General features: G+C 46.8%; 2 protein-coding genes across 3 annotated transcripts; both read right to left on the minus strand.

The window, feature by feature from the left end:
* Nucleotides 1-4341: 4341 nt before the first annotated feature.
* On the minus strand, nucleotides 4342-10212 carry LOC123046155 (kinesin-like protein KIN-7F). Of its 2 annotated transcripts, none has more exons than XM_044469448.1 (14): nucleotides 9885-10212; nucleotides 9004-9292; nucleotides 8347-8436; nucleotides 8157-8257; nucleotides 7957-8070; nucleotides 7791-7872; nucleotides 7640-7707; nucleotides 7477-7542; nucleotides 7258-7382; nucleotides 6826-7153; nucleotides 6380-6487; nucleotides 5428-6282; nucleotides 5008-5324; nucleotides 4342-4924 (listed from the first exon to the last, which is right to left on the minus strand). In XM_044469448.1, exons 2-14 carry the CDS (start codon nucleotides 9239-9241, stop codon nucleotides 4600-4602), a joined length of 2817 nt encoding a protein of 938 aa, XP_044325383.1. In that variant the 5' UTR covers nucleotides 9242-9292; nucleotides 9885-10212; the 3' UTR covers nucleotides 4342-4599. The 2 variants fall into 2 exon arrangements, with proteins under 2 accessions (XP_044325383.1, XP_044325385.1); XM_044469450.1 differs by lacking the exon at nucleotides 9885-10212 and adding an exon at nucleotides 9408-9704.
* A 2257-nt stretch (nucleotides 10213-12469) lies between these two features.
* LOC123046156 (BRCT domain-containing protein At4g02110) lies at nucleotides 12470-17913 on the minus strand. Its single transcript, XM_044469451.1, has 10 exons — nucleotides 17721-17913; nucleotides 17525-17614; nucleotides 17334-17438; nucleotides 17111-17215; nucleotides 16527-16611; nucleotides 15982-16048; nucleotides 15849-15896; nucleotides 13553-15595; nucleotides 13197-13413; nucleotides 12470-13094 (listed from the first exon to the last, which is right to left on the minus strand). Exons 1-10 carry the CDS (start codon nucleotides 17847-17849, stop codon nucleotides 12675-12677), a joined length of 3309 nt encoding a protein of 1102 aa, XP_044325386.1. The 5' UTR covers nucleotides 17850-17913; the 3' UTR covers nucleotides 12470-12674.
* Between the last annotated feature and the right edge of the window lie 530 nt (nucleotides 17914-18443).

Here is an 18443-nt window from a genome sequence, read left to right on the forward strand (position 1 = left end):
CAGCGACCCTGGGGGGTGGCCCCAGGTCGGCCACGTTGGCGGCCAGCGCCGGAGTTGCGCCGGCGAGCTCTCCGCGGCGGCGAGTCCGCCGGAGAGGCTCGGATCTTCGCTACAGAACACCAAATCACGCATTTTCACTTGCGTTCGAACGCTGACGTTGTCGCGCATCGAGTGGTGCCACTGGACCAACCGGAGATGGCCGGAACAGGGAGCTGCAAGGTCGCCGGCGGCGGTGGTCTACGGTAGCTCGGCGAAAACGAAGAACTAGCGCGCTCACAAGCGATCTAAAGCGTTAGGCCGCACCGCTGGAGTGCCCCGAGCACGATGGTGTGCTCGGACGGCCTTGGCATCGATGGAAGCGACGACGATGAGCGGCACGGCGGAGCTGAGCTCGGTTGTCCATGGCGGCGATGTTATGCGCAGCAGAACGAGGGGAAGGCAGGGGGAGGACGTGCGGTGCTCACCGTGCGGGCGCAAGGAGGCCCAGGAGTGAACGGGAGCGCAGAGGGAGGTCGAATCAACGACGACGGCGTCCGACGACCCGCGGAGGAGGAAGAAGGGGATCCGACGCTTCGGTGCTCCCCATCCCCCGCTGAGGCCACCAGTCGATGGAGAGGGCGATGTCGGAGGTCACCGACAAGGTCAGCGGGCGCGGGGCCGCCGGTGGCCGCGACAACGATGGAGGACGGCGGCGAGGGCGCTCGGGCCACGGATCTGGAGGAGAGGAGGGCGGAGCGAGCGAGGGAGAGGGAGGGAGAGTGGCAAGTGGGCGAGTGGGAGGCGAGGAGGCCGAGGCGTCGGGGAGGCACAAGCCTTATCCCCTCGCCCGGGCGTCGCCGGCGAGGCGGGTCCGGCGGGGACGGCGCCCCTGTAGCGGCGCGCACCGGGGGAACAGGAAGGGGGCGCGGTGCGGGGAGCTAGGCCGGCTGGTTGAGGTGGGCCGAGGCCCATGGTGGGGGCACGGTGGTCAGCTGGGCCAGTCGGCCCATCCGAGGGGGGGGGGGGCTTTTCCTTTTTCTTTGCTTTTTTTTAATTTCCAGCAGCAATTTGCCTTTTCCTTTTAGCCATTAGGACTTTGCAAAATGATGTCATTGGGCAAGATAATTTCAAGGAATTATTATGCACTGCCACAAAAAGGTTGGGAGACTTTTGGAATAGTTGCCAATTTTATAAATTAAAAAGGCATTTAATTTATTGCTTAGGTCACTCTTTTAAGTAGTTTAGGCCACTCAAACCTTTTATAAAAATGTTGGTTCACCACCAATATTAACAAATGATTATTTGCCACCTGATGAACATTTAGTTTTCATGAAAGAAGAAACAAATATTTGACATGCAATTTGAATTTGACTTTGAAGCAGATTTTGGACAAGTGGCCTTTTAGCATGATGATCATGATGACATGACCTTCATTAAGGAGAAATTACTGTAGTGTGATGCTGGGGATGTTACATAGTTCCGTCAACTCAAGGGAATAAAAGGGGGACAGGAATTATGTTTACACATTGTATCCAGGTGGCCTAGTGGTTACACGGGTGTGCTTTGAATCGAGAAGTCTCGAGTTTGAGACCACGCGGTACCTTTTTTTGACATTTAACAGAACAAGCAAAGAATTAAATGGGCCAGCCCAGCACGGAGGGGGGGTGTGCGCCCTGTAACATTTATGCCTCTAACTGGCGCCTTGGGCGCCAAATAGGAACCAGCCTCACTTCATACGAGATGATACGAGCTCTCGCATGAGGTATTCTCCTTCACGCTAGAATACTGGGCCAGCCCATATTCTTCGCTCGCCCGTGATCGCTTCTATACTCTCACTACTTCTTTAGGACATGGCTTACTTGCTTATCACAAGTCGTCTCCCGACAAAGGAAATATTGAGAATGAGATGCTGCTTCGTTTGCTCGCTCGCGACCGGTTAGCTCATTCCCTTCGGGTTTCTTCTGTTTTTTCCTTTCTTGGTCCCTTTTGTTTCTTCTTCAGGTTTTCCTTGTTTCTTCATGAGTATTTTGATTTTCCTTTATTCTTCTTATATTTCAATTTTTTGTTTCTTTCTCGGGTTTTCTCGTTTTCTCTTTTGTTTCTTTTTCTTTTTTGCACGGAGTTTTCTCTGGTTTTTCCTTGTTTTCATATTTTGGTTTTTTCTTGTTTTCTTTCTTTGCTTTTTTCTTCGGTTTTCTTCATTTCTTTCACTCTTTTCACTGGATTTCTTTCTTTCTTTCTTTCTTTCTTGTTTTTCTTAGTGTATTTTTGGTGTTTACTGGTTTTTTGTCTTTTTCTTCATGATTCTTGGTTTTCTTCATTTTCCTTTGTTTCTTTCTCGGTTATATATGTTTTCATTATTTTGCATAGATTTTCTTTGGTTTTCCAATTATCGTTTTTTTGGTTTTCTTTGTTTTTTATATATGGTTTTTATTCGCTTCTTCGTTTTTCTTTGTTTCTTTGTCGTTTTTCACTCATTTCTTTTTTGTCCAACACATGCCAACTTTTTTTAGTACATATTCAACATTTTTCGTATATATCAGAAATATATTTTACATACATGTTTAACATATTTTAAATACCTGATTAACATTTTTTTTAAACTTTGTATATATATTTAAAATCCATTTTCTAATACATGTTTAACATTTTTCAAATAAAATATTAATATTTTTGGAATACATGGTTAATATTTTTCAATACACCATGAAAATTTTTATTGGCAATAAACATATCTTTACACATGATGTACATTTTTTGCATAGGCAAAACACCTTTTTATATACATGCTTAACATTTTCTAAATGAAAAATGAAAAAATATTTTTTATCTCTACATTTATTTAATGTAGGTTTTACATTTTTTGTACACACCAGGAATATTTTTATACACGTTTAGCCTTTTTAAAATACTTGGCGAACATTTTTCATTCACATTGTATTTGTTTTGTGTATATTTTTCGTATATATGACAGACCTTTTTATATACACATTTAACAGTTTTCAAATGCTTTATTAACATTTTTCAAATACTTGATTCATAGTTTGTTCAAATGATTGATTAACATTTTTTTTATACATGATCAACTTTTTTCATATAGATTGTATATGTTTTTTCGTATACATGAGAAACATTTTTGTATACATATTAAACATTTTTTAAATTCTAGATTAACAGTTTTCAAATGTTTATGCAGAGTGTTTTGTTAACTCTCATTGGTGGTAGGAAACTTTTGTCCTATATATATAATATATTCGAAAGTATAAAGAAAAGTAAAAAAAGCAAAAAAAAAGTGAAAAAAAGAAAGAAAAACGAGGCTCTGGCTCCCCGCACGATGGGCCGGCCTGGTCTCGTGCTTCTCAGGCGAGGCTGCCCTACGTTTCGCGTCAAGCGAGACATAGGCGCCCCTCGTAAGGCGCCTCAAGAACTTTTTTTTTTGAACTTGCCTCAAGAACTAGTTGTAATCGTATTCAGAGTTTCAGACTCTCGTCGACTGCTCCGAATCCCGCCAAGAACCGATACCATGCCGAGGTTCCATGGTATATACAGAACCGATCGCAATCACCGCAAGTCCACAACCACTTTGCGAGATTTTCTGATTCGAGACCTAGATCCGTTTCGCCGGAGCCCGCACGACGCCGCCGGGCGTTGCCGATCGGCGTTCCCTTGGTGCGTGCGCGCGCCCGCCAGCGGCCGATCGACGCCATGGGGTTCTTCAACGGCAAGACGAAGCAGACGACGACGCAGAAGCCAGAGCGGCGCGTGAAGGTGCGGGTGGAGCCGCCCGGGTACAGCCACCACGAGTTCGAGCTGCCGGCGTCGCACCTACGCAGCAGGCACTTCGCGTCGCTGATGGCCAAGGCCAAGAAGGAGGACGGCGTCGAGGGGAAGGTGGTCGCCATCCAGTGCGGGCTCGAAGACTTCCTCCTCGCCATGGTGAAGACGATTTCCCGAGCGCCGTTTGATTCCTCGCCGAGATGCCCTATCCTCGGCTGGTTCTCAGCTCGGTCACGTTGATGTCACCTCCAATCTAGGCAGTAGCCCTCGACAGGAGTAGTTGATGGACTCTAAGAGATGTATTGGTCGGAGAAAAGTGTAAAGATTATACTTCTTGCCAAGAGATGTAACAAAGTGTAAAGATAGATAGCAATCCAGTTGAACGTTTCTTCCACAAGTTGCACATACATAATCTTTGTACTCCCTCTGTTCCTAAATATAAGTCTTTGTAGAGATTTCACCAGATAGACTACATACGAAGCAAAATGATTGAATCTAAACTTAAAATGCACCTATATACATCCGTATGTGGTTCATAGTGAAATCTCTACAAAGACTTATATTTAGAAACGGAGGGAGTATCTCTTTTGGAAACAGACGAACACACCATGTATTATCAACTTACAGAAGTGTTGCATATTTGACCCCAGTTCAGTAGACAGAGCTTCCCAATCTCGAACTTGATGTTGTAAGATTGAGTAGGGTCGATGCATTTTACAATACCATACAGAAAACACAATGAAGGGCCTACAAGCTACAACCGACAATGCTATGCTCCTATATAATTCTATATATCCAACAAGGGAACAACGAAAACCTCCTGCGTTCATTTGCATGTCGTAATCAGTCCAGAGAAGAACGGCCATATCTCCAGCTACTGTGGGATCGTCGGCTGAACTGCTGCGGCGCGAAGCTTAGCCCAAACATCTCCCTCAGCGCCTTTCCTGGCTCTAGGAGGCCGATCAATCGGGCGACAAGGGAAGCGCTCTCCCTGACATGCTCGAGGTTTTTGGTTTCGGTCCAAAGGCGACGTGCCACCTGAAGCCTTCTCCTCTTGGAGGACAGCGAAACTCCCCATTTGGTGTACATGCTCTCTCTTTCCTCGATTGAGAGCCGCTTCTGCATTTGCCTGCAGAGCATCTCCCTCTCACGTTGCAACTTCCTGGCACTACATGTCATAGTAGTTTTCTTCAAGAGGAATTCGAGTGCCGTAATACAGAGAAGTGAGAAATGCGATGATCAATGACTTACCTTGAAACCAGAGAAGTGTTCAGGCTACCAGCTACGACCTTGCTTTCCATACCACCATTGGCATAGGCGTCTTTAAGGAAAGATAGCCTCCTTATCTCCACTTCCATGTAGATGGAGTCGGCTGGATCTCCTTTAAACAACAAGAAAAAGTAGGTTCTATGAACCAGTGAAGCATAGCATGCATGCCAAAGGTCAATGATCTCTTGCTGTTTTCTCTCGAATTCCAGTGGCCATCGCGAAGGTGATTGCAAGGCATCCATGATTGGATCTAGTCCAACGCTCCTGACGGTTCCTTCTGCTATTTCTCCATTAACATACTGAAAAACATTTTTAAAAAATGGTATTCAAAATTTGCGCATCATATTACCCCAATGTGCTGTGCTGATAGACTAATAATAACAAAGACAAATAGTTCCACACCTGACCACCGAGTTGCTTCTGATACTGAGCCATTTCTTTCAGTTCAGCCACAAATTCACCTATGCCAGTAAATTCCGTGTCACCTGCAACAGAACCGTTTGCCTTGGGTCCACCCCTCGTAGTAGTAATTTCAGAAAGCATTGACCCTGCCCGTGACAAAGTCTCACTCTCTGCATCAAAGTTCAGCGCAGAGCCCCTTCTTTGACCCCCTTCAGGTCTCCCGGGGAAGTCCATGAATCTTCTGCTTGGTGGTGTGCAATCATCCTTCTCCAGGTCTTCAAACAGAGTAGAGCCCATCAGAGACCTGCAGCTCCTGCTTCTCACAATTCCTCTAGAGCTAGATGGGTTTCGTGTTGAAGATCCTAGATCATCGACAAGATTGGCAAAAGGTTTTCTGACAGTCTCTAGATGCTGCTCCAGGGTAACAGTAGATACATCATCACGTCTGGAATCATCGTTTCCATGTGTACTAGCACCCACATTCGAATCTTGCAAGATATTGCTCCCGATAGCTGACGAGTCCAGACCATTTTTTCCTTCTGTTTCATTGGTCTCTATGCACCGTACTTCTTTGCAAACATCATCTGAATCCTCATTTGATATCTGAGAAACGTTATCTCTGCTAGTGGTTGGGGGCATCCCACTGAATGGAGGGCTGCTGACTGAATAACTCAATGGAGTAGCAAACTGTACATTATTTTCAGACTGTTGAGACCCAACTTCCCTTTGTGCTGCGCGGCGTCCTTGGAACCTGAAGTTTTGGACATTGTCAACTACTTCTGATGATGATTCGGTTGTTGATTTCCGATCTTCACATGGCTGGGGCACATCGAAGGTAAAGTTCCTCCCAGAAGCCTTCATGTACGTAAGAGAGAAAGCATAAACTTCAGTGGTTCTGACGCAACCGGAAAGACTAGTTAACTAGTAGTAGATGGTAAGAAAGTGCATATACCAGGGGACGCTTTGAAACATGGTTGTCTCCAACAACCTGGAGCAAATCCTGCAACCTAGATTGAGCCAGATCACGCTGTACCTTCAATTCCTTAATTTCTTTCTCCATCTGCAAGGAACGGTCTATTAAACTTCTACACCATCACAAGAAGGAAGGTGTATTTGGACATTTTAAGATATTTGGCATGGTAAAATATAAATAGAAACAGTGGCTAACTGAGTAATTCAAGGCTGCACCTGGGAGCACATGTTCCCAAGTGGTATTTTTTTTCAAATGTCAAACTATTTTGAGTTTTTTTACACATGTACATGTTCGTCCTTTCTATATGCATTATAATTTTCATGGGAAAACAGTAAGCTCTGCGACTTGTGGTTAAAACTATGCATCTGTTTCTTATTAATGAACAAAAAGAAAAAATCCACACAAATGTCAGAAGTAGCATTTACCTTCCGGATGTGGTTATCTTTTTCCTTCACCAACGCTTCAAGACTGGAATAGGAAGCTGGACATCGCAGCTCACTCTCCAACCTGGCAAGTTCTCTTTGTAAATGCTTAACTAGGGCTTTATCAGACATGACTACATTAACCTGCGCATTTGTAACTACTTCCTTTGCACAACTTGCAAATAGTAGGGTATTTCTTGATTGCTCCATGTAGCTTCGGGCTGGGCTCATTGTGCAAATGATTGCAGTCCTTGCATTACCTCCCAGAGAAGGTTGTAATATGCGTGTGAGCTTTGAATCCCGATATGGTATGTGTCCATTTCTTACCTTGCTGCATACATGAAAACAAGTTAATGATATTACAAGACTTTTTAAGCAAGAGAAACTTTCCACTGAAACTCAATACTACAGAAAATATTGAATGAGGGATGTAACCTTAGTTTACGAATGACAGTTCCTAGGGTAAGTAAACTTCTATTAATATGACAACCTTCCTTCAGCCTAGCACCAGCTGACAGTGCCTGAGATGCACGTTCACTTCCTGCCAAATCAACAAAATTCTGCACATGACAACAAAAGATGCTGTCACTTTTTCATATGTAAAAAGAGAAATATGACCAAAAAGTAAGAGTAATCTCTGTTCTTAGTTCTTACCACACTAGCCGCAAGTGTAGTTGACTTGTCCTTACCCAAGAATTCACGAGCAGAACTTTCGATAGTCTGAAACAATCGATAAACAAGTCAGGAATAGTGACCTTATGTAACACAAAATATACCGAAGCCTTCCTTTTTACATGCAACAAAGTAGTGGACAAACCAATTTAAGGATTTGATGCGATCGGGAGCTGTTTTCGTTTAAGTATGTCTCTCCAGTTCTCCTTTGAGCTGGTACAAGCACATATCAAACGAATAAGATGAGGGTAATCGCCACTTATAAATTGGTAAACCAAATACAAACAACATCCCACCTTCACACACAGAAATAAGTTCCTTCAGGTGGTTCCAGTCCCTTAGTATCACCTCTTTAAGGTTCTCTACATAAGTCCCCTTCTGTAGAATACACAGTATCAAGCCATTAGTGATGCAGGGGAACAACAGGATTTAGAGAACAAAAACAAGTAGGAGTGTTCTGACCTCTGCGTCATCCCAAAGTCTAAGAGAAGTGTTTTCTGAACTAAGAAGATCCCTTACAACTTCGTTATATATTTCTATCGCTGAGAATTTCAACACAAATGCTCTCTCCCCGTGCTGCAGAAGATGTTGAGCGTATTTCAGACCAATGGTTACAGATTCGGACCAAAACTGTGACCAGATGAAAGAAGGTGTTTAATTACCCGGCCAATGTAATCATAAATATCTGATACTGTACATTCCGTTATTCCAGTCATGGTGTATGTCTTTCCACTACTTGTTTGACCATATGCAAAGATACTAGCTGTTGCAGACAAAAGCAAATTATTCAGTGAGTCCGTCGCTTTGATCTAAACAAATAGGAGAAAAATAGGCAGAATGTCTACACTTAACAGTTAATGCCGCTAACTACAGAGAGGGCAACCTCCTTGGCCCCTTGCTCGTACACTTCTTTGGTATCGCAGTCAGAACGGAATACCCTGTCTGTAATTGGATAGAGTTTTGGTTAAAGTCTCAAAGGAGATACACATAATATCACATCTGAAAGTGAGCAAAGTTTGTGCAGAGCCCTATTGTGGAAGAAACGAGCTAATGTCCCAGTGATTATATGATTAAACTCATCACAAACTAAAATTAATTGGTTTGATTTGTACAAAATCTGAACATTTCAGTTCCATGTGGGTTTTCTTAATGATAAGTAGCTCCCATACCTAAAGAATCATTCTCCAAGTTGCTCGTGTCAGAACATGTGCAGTAATGAGGTTAATCGAGGTGTTTCGGTTGCCAGTAACAAAAATATATCCATACTATACAGTAAAAATTTACCTATGAACTGTAATTGGTACTCCAGACATGTAGTATTTGACATCCTAATCAGTTTAAATTAATACGCAAATGTAGAGTTTCTAAAACGCTAGTGGCATACAGTATAATAATAATTATGGGGCCTTTGATAACAGAAACAGCAGAAGTAATGAACTAAAGACAAAGAAGAACATGCACAGCACAGCTTTGATGTCAGCAAAAAGATGAGGGGCACGATGCACCAACCAAAGGAGTACGCAGTCGGAGCCGTTGGCCGGTCCGGGAAGGCGCTCCGGGCAATGACGGTGGTGTCGCTGATGCACTCCCACTCGGACGGATCCCCGCGCGCAATCTCCTTGTCGCTCAGCGGCCTCAGCCTCACCGAAACCAGTATCTTCTCCAGCTTCCCGGCGGCGCCATTGACCACCTCGCCTCCGTCCACATTATCCCATTGCGCCATCTCGTCGCCCCCAATTGCCCCCATCTCACTACTCACCAGGGCTCTCTGCTCCCCCTCTCCCCTGCCCTACACCATCTGCAACCATGACACCATTAATTACAACACAGGCCAAGAGAAAACAAAAGAACTGGAGCACATGAATGCAAAACAGGCTCAAACAATGGAGGCAAAGGGGAACCCATCAAGGAACCTGTCCTGCTCCTGCTCCTACGAATTGTGGCGGGGAGCAGCCGGGCAGGAGCATTGAGTGGTTGGTCCAGTAGGTGGAGGAGAATGCAAGCATTCCTCCCCGGCCGCGGGTGATTCGGACGGGTGGTGGTGGTTAGGGCGTCGCCTAGCACAGTGAAACCGCACTAATCAGGCCAAATCTGGCACCGACTGGCAGCTACTCGCGCCGATGTTGACCCGTCCTGCTTCCCTAGGACGCTCCTGGAGACATATTCTATCGCCCCACCGACGGAGAAACCCACGCCGCGCCGGGATCACATGGCAATTTGGCTCAACTACCCAGGGCCAGGGCCTAGTTAAGCTAGAATGCGAGATCGCGCCGCTGACGGAAGGAAATTAACTAGCAGCGACCTGCCGGCCTGTACTGTGTCTGTACGTAAATATGTAATGCTCAGGCGACAGGGACAAGGAAGGGGGTAAATAATGGCGGGGGGTTTACCGAGCCTACAGGAAGACGCTCGCCGCGGAAGGGGCGTCCGCCGGCACGGAGCAGGGTCCGGCCTCGGCGGCCGCCATGGCTGGCGGAGTGGCAGTGGCTGCGCTGGGGAGTTCGCCTGTGTTGCGAGGCAGAATCGGAGGCCACGAGAGGAGCGAGGTGGTTTCGCGACTCGCGAGAGCAGCGGCAGTGAACTGGACTGGCGGCCACCGCGGAACGGAACGGAACGGCAGCACGGCACCACCTCCACTCCACCTTCACCAATCCACGATCTGGCTGGCCGTTTCGGGGGGTTATCGTGGACGACGGTTGCTTTCCTTTTTGCCCCCTCCCTCCCTCTTTTTCTCTTTGTTTTTCACACACGGGAATGGACCCAACCCGCTAGAGGGGTTGGAGACCGCGGATTCCTTCCTTTGTCCCCACACCCTTTTGCCTGTCTTTTTCTTTTTAATTTTTACTTTCTCTGTGCCTCCATTTTTACACGAAGGCCCTCCCCATCTTTGGCTCTTTTTTTTTTGGAGAACCCATCTTTGGCTCTTTGCGCAGCCTTACAGCCTTGAAAAGCACTGCTACCGGATTAGATTAGATAATTTAACCTTGTTTTATAATGGCATAGGATGCACGACTGTTACAAGACTCGGGAGAAAAGGGTGAAGATTCATCTCGATGTGACGGGGCAGGGAGCTACTACAATGCCTTGGTGCCAACGCAAGCAAACGTCGATCCTATTGATTGTCGGGGCTTTTCCCAAAGCTTACTTAACTTGTACTCGATCGGTCCATAGGGCAGTGAGTGAGTGAGTGCCGCTTGTTTAGCCATGCAATGCAATCACTTGTGTCTGCCTCACTCATTCAGATGACCTCTTTGTCTTGCCGGCCTAGCTGCTATGCACTCACGGTAATGCGGCACCGGCGAACCACGGTAGCGAAAACTGTACAGATCCACTGTTGTGAATCATTTTGCCCCTGGTTGTTTCAGAGAGGATCGGCCTGCGTGTCTTTTCCCTTCTGGTAGCAAAATGAGTGATACGTTGAGTGGTCGCGTCCACCTTCTGGCGTGTCAGTCACTGCGCCGTGTAAAGTTGCACTCACCGCTGGCCAAATGCCTTTACCGATGAGGAGGATGATGGTCCTGTCCCCAAGAGGACGAGACCCGGTCGTCGTGCTGTACTGGTAGCGCTAGGTAACAGTTGGCACCACTGGCATTCTGACAACTTGAAGTTTCGGAAGAAGAAAAACTGATAATGCCATTCTCTAACTACGTATCTGCTCTGCGTACAGAAAACCGCTTCCCTAGGCGGCCAGTGTGACAGTGGGTGTTGGAGGAGATTAACCAATGGATGTGTGCGTTCTTCTGGGCGGGCAAAGATAAGGTGCACGGAGGGCAGTGCCTGGTGGCTTGGAGCACGATATGCAGACCTACTTACTTGGGCGGTCTGGGGGTGAGGGATCTAAAGCTTCAAGGACTTGCTCTTAGGGTGAGATGGGAGTGGCTGAAGAGGACGGATCCTACGAGGCCATGGCAGGGGCTTGCCATGTTGGAGGATAAAGACGCGAGAGAGGCCTTTGACAGCATGGTTAAGATTGAGGTTGGAGATGGTACTAAGGTGCTGTTCTGGAGAGATAGATGGATTCATGGTTTTGCTGTGGTGGATATTGCACCTTTGCTTCACATGATGGTGGATACCCGTACCAGGAACCGACGTACGGTGAGGGATGTCCTCGAGCAGGGAAGGTGGCTGCAGGATATGAATGAAGAGCTTACCTTCACAGGCCACATGCAACTACTTCACCTTAACCTAGCTATCAGCACTGTGCCTCGGGATCTGGAGAGGTCCGATTGCTTCTCTTGGCCGGCGGACCCGTCAGGGCAGTATACCGCTAGATCCACATATCATCGTTTGTGCCAAGGGAACCAGCGGGTTGGCTTTGCCTCTTGCATCTGGAAGAGTTGGGCGCTGCTTAAGTGCAAAATATTTGTTTGGTTGGCGATACAGCATCGCATTTGGACCTCGGACAGGAGGGCTAAGCACGGGTTGCAAGAGCGCTCTTCTAGCTGCTTCATCTGTTTGCAGGTGGAGGACAATGCGGAGCACATTTTGATCTAATGGGTCTTCGCTCGGGAAGTGTGGCACGAATGCCTACAAGAGCTCAACTTGAACGCGGTTCGGCCGACGATGGAGGATACTTTGCTAGATTGGTGGCTGCAGGCTAGGATGGGTTTCAGGAAAGAGCACAAGCGTGGGTTCGACACTTCGGTGATTGCGGTCACCTGGGCTTTGTGGAAGCAGCGCAATGCTCGGGTCTTCAATAGAACGGCACAACAAAAAGCACCTCCTCATGTGATTAATGCGGTCCTGCGGGAGATTAAAGAGTGGAGGGAGGCGGGTCTAGGAGTTGGTGGGTTGTCTAGATTTGTTAGAGAGTAGACTTGGTTCTTGAGTGGGGTGTTCTCGGGTGTGGCCAGAGGTATGTTGTTCGCATCCTTCTCTTGGCATCTCTTGTAATCATTATTGCTCTTTTTCTATAAAGTTAAGGTGCGCTATTGGCGTACTCCTAAAAAAAACAGTGCGACCACTGAGTAGCATTAATGCTGTGTGACATTAAATATAAATCCCAAAACATTCCTAACACGAAACGGTCAAATGGCTCTCACAAAACCTCATCGTCATTCGGCTTCACTCTGACAGCACCCAAGGTGTCTACCATTTGACGCTACATCAGTCGCATAATTATCCCGTCAAAATAAGAAACATCAGTCGCATAATTACGCGCTCCCAAGCACCGTGACCAGTCAGGAGGTCGAGGCGATCTCCGCCACGTCTCCGGCGGCCACGCACGAGATCGGGCCTTCTGACTCGTGCACCACCACCATCGCGCCGGAGCCGCGGCTCTGCTCGGCGTCGCCTCCCTCCTGCTCCTGGGCCGACGACAGCAGCTTCCGCAGGGACTCGTCGGCCAGGTCCTCCATGCCGAAGAGGACGTGCCTGTGCTGCTCCAGGTGGCCGGGCTTGCACACGTAGTCCACCAGATAGCTCGGGCTCACGCACGGGATGCCGTGGCTCTTGAACTCCTGCACCCACGCGTTGCTGCTCGGCGTGCCCGCGGCCACCACCGCGAAGCTGATCGCGCCCAGCTTCAGGAACCGCGTGTAGGGCGGGGCGGTGGCCAGGACCGTGCCGTCACCTGCTCGCACCGCGCGCCTCAGGGTGTCCTGCATGTTTGTTAAGACAGGGGGAGCACACCGGCTTACAGATCAACAGTGGTTACACAGACACGCGGAGAAAAAGCAGTATCAAATGTTCTCATTACATACCCGTGATGGGGAAATGCACTCTCCATATATGAGGATCCGCATCCCGTGGAAGGCGCCATGGCCGGTGCGCTGCTTCAGGTGCCGCCATTTCCTTGGAGCGTCCAGGCTGATTGTCTGGTTGTCGTTAAGGCCATCACCGTGCCACTCAAATGATTCTGCATCCACTAGCTTGCCAGCCTCATCGCAAGCAAACAAGTACTCAGGCTTCAGTATCCACCTGTTTTTATTTTCCGAAAACCAGCAAACATTCATTCAGGTTGGCGTTCCACGTGTGGTGTGGAAACAACAAGTCTAACTAATTCTGGATGGTAAATATTACTACAGTCTACTACTACTGGAGTGCGTGAAAGATTTACCTCCCCGCTGCAGCAGCTGCAAAGAATTTTTCAGTTCTGCGGAGCTCAGGGGTGATAAAATGTGTCGCTTGGAAAAACCAATGGTGTGAATGACTGCAAACTCTTCCCTTCAGGCGCAGAAGTATCGACCTGCACTGCTTCCTCAAGAGGCGATGCCCACTTAAAATGAACCATGTAGGTTCTGGTTCCCACACGGCCGAGGATCCATCATGATTTCCCCCTGTCATGCTGCAGTCATCGATCACATATTCGTTGTTCTCTACTGCTATTTTGACACATTCAGAAGTCGCACGCTTTTTTCCACGTTTTGATTTAGGAGCAAGACGAGTATTGGCTGCTATGTTTTCCTTGTTATGGTCAGTTTTCTGTCTCTTTCTGCTTCTAGGTTTAGAGCTTTGCAAATCTTCTGGCCTATCTTCCCAGGCTTCATCAGCATTATGGAGGCCCTTGTACACTGTCACCATGCCAGCATTTGTGGAACTCTCTGCAGGCAACTTTGATGCTTCAGATAAGACACTAACTGTTCTGCAAGCCTCACTGCCAGATCTCCCTTTCTGGAAAGAAGATGCTCCCCTCCTCTTGGCAACTACCTTGCGCCGGGGCTTCAGGACACTAAGAGGAATGGGGCTACATGTTTCAGGGTTGTCTGCACTTGCACTGCTTGAAACCTTTGAAGTGGAACTTTCTGCGTTTACCGCCTCATGAAAACTCAAGTCGAAAGATACTCTTTTGGTTTTACCAGCGGTTGGGCATGCGCCGGTTGTAGGGTTTTCCTCCATATTCATATTAGCAGGCTTCGTCTTGCAAACCACTATCGCATCATTCATCTCACTGTTGGAACTGAGTGGGCTCTTAGCAACTGCGTTCCTTGCTCTGCTCAAGATTTCTTCAGGCACAAATGTTGTGCTTTCAGCAGCACTCACGCTACAGGTCTTTTCAAGATCTGCTTCGGCACTGCCACTGGAAAGAACTTTACCATGCTTGGACTTGGAAGCAGCAAAGTCACAGCTACTATCTACAGATACAAAAGCCGTTTCATCCTCAGGAGTCCGTGACCTCTTGGCAGCAGGATTTCTCACACTAGAAGTTGATACTTTCTGAGGAAATACTCCATATTCACCAGGGACTGCAGTAATTGGGATCTCCTTAGGGCCTGCTTGGAAGGTTGCACGAGAAACCAACTTGTCATGTTCTGAGTCTGCAGCTACAACTTCAACTCTATCAGCTTGTGATGCATGTGCATAGGCATCAGGATCTGAAATTGTCACAACATTTGTGTTTGGAGTGCTTAGTCTGTCAGCTCTGACATCAAGTGGCCTTTTACTTACATCTTCGACTTCCCTAACCTGCTGTGAAGTCTCCAAGCGTCTTCCTGCAGGAACCACTGCATCTGCATTGCCAGTGAAGACAGTAGGACTGTGGATGGGTGCATGGGCATCAGGATCAGCAGAGATTGTCACAGAATTTGTGCTAGGAGTGCTCAGTATGTCAGCCATGACGTCAAGTGACCTTTCAGTTGCATCTTCCACTTCCTTAATCTGTTGCGAAGTTGATGCTTCCTGGGGAAATAATCCAAATTCACCAGGGACTGCAGTAACTGGGATCTCCTTAGGGCCTGCTTCAAAGGTTTTATGAGAAACCAACTTGTCATGTTCTGAGTCTGCAGCTACAACTTCAACTTTATCAACTTGTGGTGCATGTGCACGGGCATCAGTATCAGCAGAAATTGTCACAACATTTGTGTTTGGAGTGCTCAGTGTGTCAGCCATGACATCAACTGACCATTCACTTGCATCTTTCACTTCCCTAATCTGTTGCAAAGCACCCATGTGTGTTCCTGTAGGAACCTCTGCATTGCCAGATAAGACAGAAGGACCATGAATGGGCATGTGACCATAAAGACCAGGAGGAGTTCTCGTTGCAATCTCCGTAGCAAGGATGCTTCTGGCAACGCCTCTGCTATCAGACGAGCCTTTATCAGCACTTTGTGATTCATCTTCGGAATCTTTAGCTTCTGCCTCCATTATCTCCAATTCCCAACCACTGAATATATGAATACACAAAATCAGATTTGATGCATTACATATTACATATTTACATAAACTGTAATGAGCAATGAACCAACCAGATCTGATGCATTACATATTACGTATTTACATAAACTGTAATGAGCAATCAACCAGGCATCATGAACATGATACTGGGGTTGACTCGCTTGAGAAAAGGGTAATGAGGTTGAACTATACACCCAAAAGCTAAAAGGTAATATCAAATGCAAGGTGGTAGATAATTGTACCTTCTGGCAGTATAATTATCAACCGGAAGAATGTCCCATGCCTTTAAGCTGCAGCAAAAACATATACAACATTTCAGCAAATAAAATAACGAGAAGATGCAATAGCATTTAGGTACAGTGATTAAATACATACCAATCTTCCAACCACTGGTGATTAATAATATTAATCTTCACCATTTTAGCAAGCTCATACTTCTCACCTGGCACAGTTTGAAAAAAGTAGTGAATGACATTGATGGTATGAAATAGTAGTGGAACAAACTGAATGCAGGAGCACAAGGAAAAAACAGGATCCTAATTTTCAATAGACTGGTCAGAGGCATGATATGATATGCATTATTGAAATCATATCTTAGACAGGCACAAGGCTAACCAAACTAAAGACAAAGGGAAATCAAAATCCTGAACTGTCTGTGCATTTAACTATTCAATATCTCAGAAACATCACTATGTTGATCCCTCTATACAGAAATGGAGATAGCTGCTAATATTCTGACTTATAAGCAATTCAAATTTCTGTAACAGAAAACAACAAGATCAAATAAAAAGGTTATCAGAATGGAATATATGCTAATACAACGTTAACAAAAAGATGAACACTAACAATACCACAAGTTCAGTCAGTGCAATGCAAACTATTAAGTACTTGTATGCAAAACTGTTAAGGAAAGAACATGCCTTCGAATTGGTAGCAGATGAGATGGGTGACCCTTTTCGCTGTCAAAGGCTTGGAGAACCGCGCTCCCATCATATTAACCATTTTCTACATTTGACAATGAAATGAGCAGTGAAGAGATTTGTGATGAGAAGTTGAGGACAAAATAAAATGAAGTCTTCAGATTGATTATGAGATGAAGATGAACTATATTTGTACAGCAAAGGATTCAAAATGTATTAAACAACTGCTGCATGTGGATCAACTTGCATATCTACTGACTGAGTCTATGCCACTAGCAGAAACATTAACTTGAAACATGCTTTGTGTTAGTATGATTTAGCAGTACAACTAATCACACAGCAAAAGAAGTGGATAAGTGGTGAAATCATAGCCACAAGCTCTCCAAGCAAGGGGAAAAAACTTCAGCACACCTAAAAGTAATACCGGTCCACTGTCAACCAAAAACAGTCACAGCAAATGACCCAATCAGAACAAGCCTCGTTCGTATTCACTGTATAGTGCATCTTATGGCTGCATCTAGCAACAGTCAGTCTTGGACCTCTACACTAGGAAGCCTCATAACTGAACTGATAGTGAGCATTACCATTATGGCTTCACGCCCGTTCTGTCTTTGGTAGCCCGTCAAGCAAATGCAGAGAGATTCAGCACCCGGTATGCCTTCCAAATCTCTCACTGGCCTGTACAGTACCTGTGAGATCGAAAAACTCGCCAAGCTAATCAGCAGAGGAGTCCTTGTACAGGGTGGGAAAAGCATGACTCGCTAAGCTTGCTGAAAATAAGACGGAAACTGGTAAACGAGAACCGACATGATCGGCGTCAGCCATGGCTCCGAGATCCAAGCAGTCGTCCACCCACAGCCCAGTCACGACCTTCGTCCCGTGCTCCCGCGCCGCCACGCACACCGGGTCATCCTGCATTTCGGATCGGGTTTGGTTTTAAACACAAAACAGTGAAGCACGGAGGAAGGGATTCGAATTCCAAGTCCAGCACAACTCACGTAGACGAGTCCGCTGACGATTAGGTGGGTGCATCCCTCCTGCGCGCCCCCCGCGTCGGCGCCGCCGTGCCGTACCATCTCCGACCGGTACTGCCGAGCCAGCATCCAAGCGCGCGTGACGAGAAGGAGACGGGGCCAAGCCAAATCGATCGAACCGAGACGGAATCGAAACGAATAGGGGAGGAGATGGCGGAACCTGCGCGTCGGAGACGGGATCGAAGCCGAGGAGGACGAAGCGGACGCCGGCGAAGAGGGGCATGGCGGCGAGGGGTTTGGTCGGACCGGAGGGAGAGGGTGCGTTTGGATGACAGCCAAAACATACCATACCAAAATTTTGGCTTGCCCACAGACTTTGGGTCTCGTTTGGATTGGTGCCAAAAAATCGGCGCGCTAACGGCAGCCGCCAATCGCATGTGTAATTTTGGCCAACGAGTTGGCGAGCTGAGGACGCGGAGAAGCTCCGCCAAAAAATTGGCGCACCTTTTGCCCTCTCTGTCTTGGTGGGTCCCAGGTAGTTTTATTTTTTTTATTACTGTGGTGCATGCAACTAGGCTGCAAATTCTTTGTCCGATAGTTACTTAGTGGGCCCTCGCACGATTAGCATGCATGTGCATTTGTGGGCAGCTTTTTCGATGGCTACAATCCAAATAAGAATTGCTTATCAAAATTTTGGTCATGCCCTGACATTGGTTATACCAAAATTTTGGTGTGGCAACCTGGGGCTTAAACCAAACATACCCAGAGCCTTCGGGGAGCGGTGATTGGGTTTTGGGGTAGGGGGAGAAAGGAATGGGGGTAGTTCGACTCCACCGCTAAAATTGCTTGCCTTTGCACTGGAGTGCCCCACTTGGCACTGACGAACAACATTTGAAATTTGAAATTTAAAATTTATAAACATACGGTGCCCTCGAGAATCGGG

Source organism: Triticum aestivum, chromosome 2B (genome assembly GCF_018294505.1).
Source record: "Triticum aestivum cultivar Chinese Spring chromosome 2B, IWGSC CS RefSeq v2.1, whole genome shotgun sequence".
NCBI lineage: Eukaryota > Viridiplantae > Streptophyta > Magnoliopsida > Poales > Poaceae > Triticum > Triticum aestivum.